This window comes from Drosophila subobscura, chromosome O, assembly GCF_008121235.1.
Source record: "Drosophila subobscura isolate 14011-0131.10 chromosome O, UCBerk_Dsub_1.0, whole genome shotgun sequence".
NCBI lineage: Eukaryota > Metazoa > Arthropoda > Insecta > Diptera > Drosophilidae > Drosophila > Drosophila subobscura.
The window spans coordinates 24,870,161-24,881,086 of record NC_048533.1 but is presented as its reverse complement, the minus strand read 5'-3'; the positions used below and the strand labels follow the sequence as shown (position 1 = coordinate 24,881,086).

Below are 10,926 nucleotides of genomic sequence, written 5' to 3'. Positions count from 1 at the left end.
TACGTGGCCCCGAAACAGAAGGGAAATAGTAGTAGGTAGCATTTGGCTGTCTCAGAAACCGAAAATGATTTCAATTGCAGTCACACATTGAAAAGCAGACACATTTACTTGTCGTGGCCCCCCTGCTGTAAATATGAAAATTGAGTTAAGTAAACACAGAGATTGCTCACACTATCACATTACAGGCATTACATTTTTCTACATTTTGCTTGCAGTATCGCTCTCCACCTAAGGAAGCCGCAAATATGAAGGTTAAGCTTTCGCTAAATAGCAGACATTCCTTTCCGGAGAGCCATCCCTCTAATCCTGAAGCACTTCAACTTCTTTGCCAAATGAAAATCAATAGAAACATTGCAGCTAATTCTTAGTTTGCCCCGTTCCGAGGGTTGCACGTTTTTACTTTACACAAAATATACTCGTACTATATTATAAAGTTAGTTATAAATTAATTATGTGTGTAGGCTTTAAAATTAACTGCTTTGCGATTCGGCAGGCAACGACATTTTCGACATCTTAGAGACCCCATGGCTGTCTCCTGGCAGAAGGTGCACCCTTCCATGCCTTGCAGGGGAGGCATTATAATGTACAATTGACTTTCAAAATTATGGTAACAGAATCAAAGAAATATTGGCAACTCAAATTTCTACACACACGTTCATACATTCAGCGTTAAAAATACATAACATTACAATTATTTCGCGCTAGCAGAATCGCATTTAGTTAACAACTTTTCGCATTTGCATGTACTGCGCTACGAGGGTAGATACAGAGGTGCAGCATATAAGGATTATGTATTGTATGCATGTATATAAATAAGCAGAAATGGCGCTACAAATGAAATGGTATAAAAAACTGACAAACACAAATACAACACAAATCAAATACATCTTTAACTTTTATAGTTTTCGTTTTAGTTTCCGTTTCTCCACCCACCTACGATGGATCTACGACCTAATCTAATCCGCAATGGCCGTGTAGGGCAGACTGCTATGCTTGGGCTTTGTCTTGTTAATGAACACCTTAATTGCCCCATTGAAATCTGCGCTGACCAGCACGTAACCGCATCCCTTTTTATGCTGCTCCACAAGTGGATCAGGTGCATTGTGAGCCAACTGTAAAAGAGAGCAGAAAACATTTGGTTCAACATCTGATTCAGTTTAATGGAAGCTATGATTGGGTTACCTTTTCGTTGGAAATTTCATCGGGTTCTGGCTTGATAATGGCCTCTGGATGTGGCGCAAATATGGCACAGGTGACAGTAGCATTGTGTGCTTTAATGCCCTCCCAGAAATCGCTGCGATCACGACGAACCTGCAAGGATTCAAAATAAGGAAACGTTCTGCTTGAATGTTGCAATTTTCTTACCGAGCTCAGCTTGGAGTAGTCGTGATTGGTCTTCCATATGTAAATGCATTGATTCTCGGAACCGGCAATGATATACTTTCCATCGTGACTGAACGAACCCTTGATCTGCGAGGAGGCATTCAAGTAGCCCTTGTACTTGCAGGACAAATTCAGGTCCCTCAAATCGTATAGGCGCACTCGGCTGTCATTGGAGGTGACCAATATTTTGTCCTCTCCGGGCATGGGCTCGATGCCGCTGATCTTGCGGCCAATGCGGTTCTTGCCGCGGGTAGAGCGCACATGGATCTGCGTGTGGTACTTCAGCTGATCCGTGTTGTAGAATATACAGCGACCGTCGTAGCTGCCGACCACCGCAAACTGCCCGTTCTGACAGAAATTAGCTGCCGTGATGAGCTTTGTCTGGCCATCCACCTCGTTCCACAGAGCCACCTTCTTGTCGGGTATATTCCACAGTCTCAGCTTGCCATCGAGGCTGCCGCTCAGAAAGTATCGATCGTCGCGCGGATGAAAGGCAATGGCTGTGACAAAATCAATATGCTGGAAGCAGCACAGGCACTCCTTTCTGGAAATGTGCCACAGGCGAACAGTCTTGTCCATGCTGCTGGACAGGATGAAGTAGTTCTTCGACCAGCTAACATCCAGCAGATCCGAGGTGTGCCCGATGTAGGTGCAGAAGGGCTTGGGCATGAACGGCCCTGTGCATTTCTCAGCGGCTGTGGCCATGGCAATGGCCTCCTCGGCCGAATGCTGCGACACGAGCGACTCCTGCGAGGGTGTGGGCGATGACTTTTGATCGGCATTGTATTTGTTGCGCATGTCCTGGGGAATACTCAATGAGCATTAGGCATGAGAAAATTTACATTTCCAAGAACTCTTACCTGAAAGAATGGATAGGCGTCTTTTAGGACCCAAATTCGCAGAACCTTGTCCTGTCCAGCTGTGGCCAAGAGCCGGCCACACGAGCTGAACTTCATGCACCACACGGCGCTCGTGTCCTCGCCACTCAGATCCTGTACGTGCTGCAGTTTGGTGAACTCGTAGGGGCCCTTGTTGGACGATGAGGCTTTGATTTTGATATTCTGCTCGGGATTCATGGCATCCACAATGTCAGCCACATCCTCCTTGTGCCGCGCATGCGACACTTCCGATGCAATCGACTTGGCCTTGTCCACAGTCTTACGCATTGTGGTGCCAAAGAAGCGCTTAATGCGAGCCGTTTTCTTTTTCAGACGACTGCCGTCGTCCGTTTCGAGTTCCTCTTCGTCGGGCACCTGGCCTTCAATGCTGGGGGGAATGCCAATCACACTCTCCTCATCGGACTCCTTTTGCGTCACCCCCAGATGCGACGTCAGCTTGAGGATGTGCAGCGAGAGTGGATCCCAGCCCTCAGGCACTGGGGGCGAACGCATCTCGGAGAGCGGCATATTCTCTCCCGTGTCAAGATTCTTCACAGGCACTTGCTCGAGTATCTCAAAGTCGGTTAGCTGCTTGCCCGAGCTAGTGCGCGTCCTCACATAAATGTTCATCTGCTTTAGCACATCTTCATCGCCTGCGGACTTTCGTCGTTCCTTCTCGTTGGTGACGCGATACAAAGCTGGATAGCTGTTGGGCAGAAACGAAGAAATTTAGGATCAGAAATTTTGAATACAAATATGCTAGAAAAACTCACCGCGAGGCACTGCCCAAGCTGTTGGAACCGGTGCCCGCCAACTTGCGGCGATTTGCGTTCTCCATGAGCATTTTCTCAATGCGCTCGATCTCATCCTGGGACGGACCCTGGGCCTTGTTGCTGGCCTCATCGCGTGGCTTAACAACGCAGCCACCCTGAATGGCCTTGAATAGATTGAGTCCCTGATTCGGATCGATGGAGCTGACGCGTCCTGGCGCCGAGTTGCTCTTGGCCGAGTTTGAGGGACTTGGTTTCGAGTAAACTGATGTGGAACTGCTACCCAGTGAATGCGAGGGCTTGGAGAGGGCAGCAATGGCCGTCGTGGCCAACATGGGACGTATATGCATGGCACTCATCGATGGCATTTGCACGTGAGACGAGGGCGTGGCTGTAGTAGTGGCCGAAACGATTGTGTTGGTGGACGAGCAGGTCAATGTGTTGCTGGATGCCGAGGTATTGGCATCGTTCAGCGAACTCTCAAACTCCAGGACAAAGTCATCGCGCAGCTTCTGCTGGGCATCGCGTACGCTTCTTACGGAACGAGTGTCGCTGTCGGTGTCTTCCGCGTCGGTTGGTCGATCGGCCATATTGAACTGATCCGAGGAACTGCTTGAAAAGTGTCGCGACTTCTTCTTCCTTCGCGGCGGGGCCACTGGCCCGCTTGAGGTGATCGAATCTGTCGTCTTGGACTGTGCAAGCTTTGTGCTTGCTATCACATCTGGCTCTTGCAACATGATTCCCACAGAGGCTGTAGCCTGCACTGACACAGGTAGCCCAGCGGCAGTGCCCGAGCCAGTGGGGGCTGCAGCATCCTGCTGCTGATGCTTGGGCGAAACACTTGGCGTTCCCATGCCAGAGGATGTGCTTGATGTTCTTGAGGGCTGCGTCGCTTGTTGGTTCTGGGATTGCGTGTGTGCCTGCTGCTGCTGTTGCTGCTGCTTCTGCTGGGCATTCAGGGAGGCCAGGGACTCGCGATCAATACTGATGGCTGTGCATGAATTCGAGATTCGAGTATTTTGCTTAGTTTTTTGATGATTGGGTTGAATGTCACATTCTCTCACTCACCCGAAGGGTCTATGCTGCCCGCCAAGATACGTCCCACGCGACCCAAGGATGTCATGCTCTGTATGCTCATCGCATCGGTTTCAATCACCTTGAACGGATGCGTCGATCGGTTCGCGCTGAACATTCCATCCGTGGAGCTATTCTGCAATCACCAAATAACAAATTGAAATAATAAACATGGAGAGAACTGAATCATCAAAATATTTACCTGCGAGTCGGGTGTGAGTGTATTTCCTGGATTATCATCCTCATCGTTTTGCATGCACTGACGGAGTTCATGAAAGCGTTGTCTGCCATACTACACGAGTGGAAACGGAGAGAATGTTTATTCTAAGCCATTGGAATGCAAATGCAAAGCATCCGACACTTACTGCTCCATGCACTGGCTTGGGTTCCGCGAATACTACGGGTGCTATATCCTGTTGCTTTAGACGTGCTCCCAGACTGTTGGTGGGGCTCCGTGTGGCAGGCGTTCCAGCGCCAATGGGAGTCGCATCGCTGTCCGATGACGCGGCTGCGTTGACACGCACCGCAGGCTCGGGAAATATAAACTCCTGAGCCACCTCCGCCGGCAATCTACGACTGGAATGTACAATTTCATTAGTGTATTAGTCAGCTGTGCTGGGATATAAAGATTAGAGTGAGGTGCGTACCCAAGTGTGGCATGACGATTGGGCGTTGTGTCTTCGGCATCGAAAAATTCCTCGGAACTGTCCGAGTCGGTCTCCAGCTTACTCATTGCAGTGTTGTGTTGTGGTTGTGCGTAGTCAATGCTGTTCGTTTGTATTACCTAACCACCTCAACTCGTTTCTGTATGCAAATTATGACGAAAGTACTTTTTTCGCTTTTTGTTATTAACTGAACTTCCTTTTGTTGTTGCAAGGCGTTACTCACGCTCGAGATGTTTGTCGACTTACGTCGTTTTTGGCGGTCGCGCTACCGCAACAGTCGATTCGTTTAGCATTTTTGAAATATTTGAGGGTTAAAAAACATTTTACCACTATGAATTTATGTAGAAATCAATTGTTTAATTGAGTTTTTTTTTGGTATTTAATCGCTCGCTATATCGAATTGGGGATGGTCGCCCGACGATGAGTCCGCATTGACCAGGAACACCAATTCGATGACGGGGCTGTCGATATTTTCTTGAAAAGGGTATGTTCGGTTTTGCTGTCAATATTTGTTGATGAGAGCATACAAGGTGTTGCATTGGAAATGTTCTTATAATTTAAACAATATGATGCTTAGTTAAAAAGTGTGGTCTTATGTAAGAGTTTAACAAATTATATAATATAGTGCGATGTCACTTTCATGGATTGATGTGTAGGTGCAGGTCTAAGTGCAAAGGCAACAGAAGGCTGTTCCAGAAAGTAGGAACAGAAGGTTGCTCTCAAGATGACTTGCGATGGCACCGACTTAACACGATCTTAATTAATTTAGTGTGTTTCGATTCATAATTCCAAATTAGACTCATTTATTAATTTTGGCTATTCTCTTAAAGAAAGGAGGCTCTTGTGAGCAATAACCACTTCAGAGCCTCTATAGAGCCTTGACTATCACAGAGAATTAGAGCTTTATACATATATATATATATATATATGAATATACCTGCAAGCTCTGCAAAAAAACATAACCATTTTCAGTCCTGATCATATTGTTACTAGGGTAATCTAGGATCCCTATACCCTATACTATTTTCACTATCTATGTTTTCCCACCCCTAGTTTCCAGCGGAACTACCGATAAAATATACCAAAATATACCTTCATATTTAAAAATATGCCGTATCTTAAATCATTTTCCTCGACTTTGATGTTCTATTTAATATTACCAGCTAGTTAGGATATTTAGCGCTAAAACTAAATTTTTATTTGATTTGTCAAACAATTCTCCATAATATTGATTGGCTCTTCTGACTCCCTTTTATAGATTATTAACAAAATAGGGTTTAAAATAAAAAGATAAATAGAAAATATAGTAGCATAAAACGTAAGAATGTACGTAGTGAATACTTTATATGTCTTTTTGTTGCTTGTAAGCATCATATAATTATTGCATTTATTACTGTTCTCACATCGTTGGATGACTAGGAAAGTTAATTGTGTGTTGATACTCACGCTGTTAAAATAAAACTTCAGGTCACCGTTTTGCCAAACAGTGACAGTCACGCTCTCATCCCCATGCTGGAAATACTCGATTAGACATCGATAGCAATCAGCTGTTCGCAGCCATATTTATTTTTCACACGGCACACTAGTAAACAAACGTACATATTTATGTGCAATTTGTGTACTTGTAACCTTTCGTAGATCTCCGTGCTGCGCTGCGCTATTAAACGCAAAGTTCTTCTGAACGGGCAACTATATCTCAAAAAGACAAAGATACTCCTCTCGAAAAAGAGAATCGTGCATTTTTATTGTTTAGTGGTTGCCAATATTCGCAACGCAACTGCTATTGCGCATTAGATAAATAAATAAGATATGTTTGTTCGCGAACGCAACAGTCGCCAGAGTCAATGAAAACAAAACAAAAGACTTTTCCTTTGTGCCTCATTGAAGCCTCGAGGAGACGAGCACGTTGACGCCAAAACAGCCAGCATAACGGTAAACAACCGCAATATAATAACTAACCTAGCGTAAGGTGATGTTTGACTACATAACTGTGCATTCCCCCCACCCACACAACACACGCCAAACAGCTAAGTAGCGGCCATATTTGATCATTTTTTGCACACAAGCACTTCAAGTTAATCTTAAAATCTGTGCCCAGCCGATCACTACTTCAACATTACTAGACATATGTATTACCTGTTATCAACGCCGCAGGCATACAGACATATGTACAAAAACAAAAGCATTGATTTGGTTAGACAACAAAGCGAACTGAACTTGTTTGGAAAACTGGTTTTGGTTCGAGTCTGGTTTGAACGATTTAGCTAAGAATCCAAAGGGTTATAATGCTGAAATACTCTCGTGGGGGATAAATACTTCATAGGTGCATAGGTGTGATGAAAACAAAGAAAATTAATCTTAATTTCATTTGTTCCGGTGAAAATGAAAATACAGTCAGCTGACTGGCAACAGTGTGTGTGTGTGTGCGGGTGGGTGTATATGTTATCAACACTGCTGGCAAATATACATTACATTGCATGGAATTACATGTGTTCGAGCACATTTGTATGTACATATGTACATATTGTGATTAGTTGAATGCTGACGTTATCGTTTTGGACACCAAATTGTTTATTCCTAAACTCTTACACATGTCCAGCACCAGCCCAGCACGTTTCTTCTTGATAATCAGCGCTTGTTAATTTCAGTTTGCTCATTTGTCATGTCTTTTTTCTGTAGTGTAGTGAAGAGTGCAAAATTATCGGCGCCATTTATATGTCAAGCGAAGCGAGAGCAGAGCTAGTCCAGTCCATTATTCTGTTGTCAATAATGTGATTCATGTAATTCATAATCGCTTAGCAACTGAAATTATCTTAGGCACACACCAAATAGTATAGGGTAGCAAAAACCCCCAAGATACAATTTCCATTCGATCTGTTCTGTTCTCTGCTGTTATAATAATGCAAACGAAAGACGTTGCCGCTCAGAACGAGCTCAGTTACCGGCACGATAAGACGACGGCGAGAAATTGTGTGTGTGCGAGAGCTTGGAGCATAAATTTCCGCATTAGTAACAGTCAAGTGTGTTATAGTTATGGTTCTATTGTGTTAACAGTTGAAATTATACAAAAACACCGCTACACCACGCCACAAATCATGTTTGGACGCTGAACAATCCATTGTCACCCATTTGTGCAAATGTACTCGTATTACTGGTGCTCTATCATACATAAATATGAACCAAACACTGTGTGCATGTTTTTAATACAACATTGAACTGTGTGCAACAAATGAAACGACACCTGTGAGCTATATACACTCTCCTGTCTCTATCTATTGGTACACTTTATTATAGAGCCTCTGTAGACACCAAATATATGGATTTCTTGTTCGTCTAATTCTCAAAGTATACAAAGAGTATACAGAGAACGCTCATTTATTATCGTTTCTTTGTATGATAGTTCAATGAAAAGCAAGCAACGACTGCGAAAGATACGAGAGTGAAGCTATCTCGCTCGGATTTTGTCGCTGCAGCATTTTCTGTCTCGGTTTCGGGCGCTGCTGATTAAATGCTTTTACAAATGAAAATCCCAATATGATCAGCCATGTCATCAGTGTGATTTCATTTTGCAGTGCAATGAATGGCACTTCAATAGACGCTGCCAGTGGCCGTTTTTCCCAATAAAAATGTAGACGATTGCCGCTTAACAAAGCCACCAACATCAAGTCATGCCAGTGGTATGGGTTCTGGTACTGACAGTACGGCGTCTACCTATATCTTATCGCGAAAAAATTGAACAATTTAAGCTTCATCGTGCAGAACAGCAGCAGCAGCAGACACATCAAACAAAACATCAAATCAGAAGCCGAACTGAGACGTGGGAGTACCCAAAAGGCGTATTTTGAAATTTCATTTAGTATCTTTGTGGACACTAGAGGCGACGGATATTCATTTTAAGGAGTGTTCCTCCCATTGCGTGTAGATCGAAACCGATTTTTGGGATTCCATTGAAATAATTAGAGTTTCTTTATCGTTTGTTGCGCGTTGGATAAGTGAATGTAAGGACTGTAAAGTGCCTTGTGAAATCTTTTAAATTTGATGCTTTTCACCTGCAATTAGCCTTCGACCGATGTAAAGAGTAAACTTATGCACAACCCCCCCTTAGACCATGATCTTGGTTATTCTAACGTTTGATTGACTGCCGATTCCTGCTTAAGCCATCTCTAGTCAGACTTAAGCCTTTAAGGCTTCAATTTTACACAGACTTTGCTTATCGAGCATGACAACAGCCAAGCGGAGGGGTGCTACGGCTCCCCTATTGAATGACTGACGTACGTCCATTGTCGATATCTAAGAGATTTTCTCATCAACTTGTCTGTTGATACTGGCAACGCATCTGGGTATTCCTTTACTTTGTTGCCAGGTAGCAAAATTCTGGAACTGATTCAGTCTGGCCTGACTTATTTTTTATATTTGTAAATTTCATTAGTTTTTCATAAAAAATTCAAATTTTGGCTTTCAGCTGGGACACAGGCGTGGGACATATTGAGTTAAGAAGCTAATGGACATGGTCAGACAGTGATTGAACACATCATCAGCGCACGTGCAGCCAAAAACCAACCAACGACCAACCGGAAGAGTCGTCGTCCATATCCACAGACAGTCCAGGAAACAGCAGTAGCTGAAAGACAACAGACACACACACACAATGAGCACAAATAGCAGCTTTTTTGATGAACATTTCAATATGCTTTATGCCAATCTGATGAACAATTATGTGCCAGAGTACTTTAAGAGCTTCCAGTATACCCCATGGGTGTTCTCGCTGCTGGGATCGGTGGTTATCGGCCTCAGTGGCATCTTTCCACTGTTCATCATTCCGACACAGGAGAAACTGGACAAAAATGGATTCAAAGATCGTGAGTTTTCCCCTAAGAGATTGTTTTTTGTCCTTCCCCTACTTAACGTTGTTTCTTGCTGCAGCTGCGGAATCAAAGTTTCTGCGAGTGCTCCTGAGTTTCGCAGTGGGTGGACTGCTGGGTGATGTGTTCCTCCATTTGCTGCCAGAGGCATGGGAGGGGGATCATCAGAGCTCTTCGGGGGACTCTGGTCACCCATCGCTACGCTCCGGACTGTGGGTACTCGCTGGCATACTGATCTTCACGATAGTGGAGAAAATCTTCTCCGGCTACACGAGCGCAGACGAGGAGAATCCCCAGCCCAAGTGCGTGGAAATCGCCAACTGCCTGCTGCGTCGCAATGGTGGCCAGATGCCGGAGGGAGGAACCTCCGAGAGCTGCGGCGGGGCCTGCGACATTGAGGACGTGGACAAAGTGTGTTTCCTGCGCGAGCGGGAGCAAAAGTCCAAGGAGCAAAAAGAACAGCCCCGAAAGGTCGCCGGTTACCTGAACCTGCTCGCCAACTCCATTGACAATTTCACGCATGGCCTGGCGGTGGCTGGCTCATTCCTAGTCTCCTTCAGACACGGAGTTCTGGCTACATTCGCCATTCTGTGTAAATACGATTGCTGGCTTCAATTATGCATAGATTTTTAATTGGTTTTTTCTTGCAGTGCACGAGATCCCTCACGAAGTTGGGGATTTCGCCATTCTTCTGCGTTCCGGCTTCAGTCGCTGGGATGCGGCTCGGGCACAGCTGCTAACAGCGGGAGCAGGACTACTTGGTGCCCTGGTGGCGATTGGAGGCTCCGGTGTAACCTCAGCCATGGGTATGTCTAACCAAATGAACTAAAATAATGATTTACTGAGCTCTTTTCTTTACCCCTACAGAGGCACGCACCTCGTGGATCATGCCCTTTACCGCTGGCGGTTTTCTGCACATTTCGCTGGTTACAGTATTACCTGATCTCTTAAAGGAAGAGGAGCGCAAGGAATCCATTAAGCAGCTGCTGGCCCTGGTCTTTGGCATTGCGTTAATGGCCATCATGACGACGCTTTTCGAACACTAACCTAACCCTTGCAAGACGCCGAGCAGCACATCAGAATAGTTTATTCCATAAATGGTTCCAGGACAGGGAGGGCCGTTTCTTGGCTGTCCAAAATTGAAATGAATTTGTTGTACTTTACGGGATGCGCCCAGCCACACGTCCTATTTTGCGTTATGTAATTATAGCCGATACGAATGATATTTAAACTACTGTTAATAATTACGTATTATTGTACCATACGAAACATGAATAGAAACTCCTGTTTTTTA

The 10,926-nt window shown here is 44.8% G+C and overlaps 2 protein-coding genes across 4 annotated transcripts; one reads left to right on the top strand and one right to left on the bottom strand.

The window, feature by feature from the left end:
- Positions 1-358: 358 nt before the first annotated feature.
- LOC117899525 (WD repeat-containing protein 44) lies at positions 359-5,153 on the bottom strand. Of its 3 annotated transcripts, none has more exons than XR_004649183.1 (10): positions 4,753-5,153; positions 4,471-4,681; positions 4,308-4,397; positions 4,100-4,241; positions 3,035-4,022; positions 2,244-2,967; positions 1,366-2,184; positions 1,183-1,311; positions 552-1,112; positions 359-512 (listed from the first exon to the last, which is right to left on the bottom strand). XR_004649183.1 is itself a non-coding variant. In XM_034809587.1 (10 exons), exons 2-10 carry the CDS (start codon positions 4,836-4,838, stop codon positions 957-959), a joined length of 3,345 nt encoding a protein of 1,114 aa, XP_034665478.1. In that variant the 5' UTR covers positions 4,839-4,934; positions 4,994-5,152; the 3' UTR covers positions 359-956. The 3 variants fall into 3 exon arrangements, 2 of the variants coding, with proteins under 2 accessions (XP_034665478.1, XP_034665477.1); XM_034809587.1 differs by having other exon boundaries at positions 359-1,112; positions 4,753-4,934; positions 4,994-5,152; XM_034809586.1 differs by having other exon boundaries at positions 359-1,112.
- Positions 5,154-6,369: 1,216 nt separating this feature from the next.
- LOC117896684 (zinc transporter ZIP13 homolog) lies at positions 6,370-10,907 on the top strand. The gene is made up of 5 exons (XM_034805135.1): positions 6,370-6,702; positions 9,233-9,629; positions 9,694-10,224; positions 10,283-10,438; positions 10,500-10,907. Exons 2-5 carry the CDS (start codon positions 9,419-9,421, stop codon positions 10,676-10,678), a joined length of 1,077 nt encoding a protein of 358 aa, XP_034661026.1. The 5' UTR covers positions 6,370-6,702; positions 9,233-9,418; the 3' UTR covers positions 10,679-10,907.
- The last annotated feature ends 19 nt before the right edge of the window (positions 10,908-10,926 follow it).

What these genes read in the sequence shown, in the direction of transcription:
- LOC117896684 (XM_034805135.1), top strand. Translation starts at nt 9,419, where the DNA reads ATGAGCACAAATAGCAGCTTTTTTGATGAACATTTCAATATGCTTTAT. An exon ending in CAAAAATGGATTCAAAGATC is followed by an intron (nt 9,630 to 9,693) that starts GTGAGTTTTCCC and finishes TTCTTGCTGCAG; the next exon opens with CTGCGGAATCAAAGTTTCTG. An exon ending in GGCTACATTCGCCATTCTGT is followed by an intron (nt 10,225 to 10,282) that starts GTAAATACGATT and finishes TTTTTCTTGCAG; the next exon opens with TGCACGAGATCCCTCACGAA.
- LOC117899525 (XM_034809586.1), bottom strand. Translation starts at nt 4,838, where the DNA reads ATGAGTAAGCTGGAGACCGACTCGGACAGTTCCGAGGAATTTTTCGAT. An exon ending in CACTCACACCCGACTCGCAG is followed by an intron (nt 4,242 to 4,307) that starts GTAAATATTTTG and finishes TGGTGATTGCAG; the next exon opens with AATAGCTCCACGGATGGAAT. An exon ending in ATGAAATTTCCAACGAAAAG is followed by an intron (nt 1,113 to 1,182) that starts GTAACCCAATCA and finishes TCTCTTTTACAG; the next exon opens with TTGGCTCACAATGCACCTGA.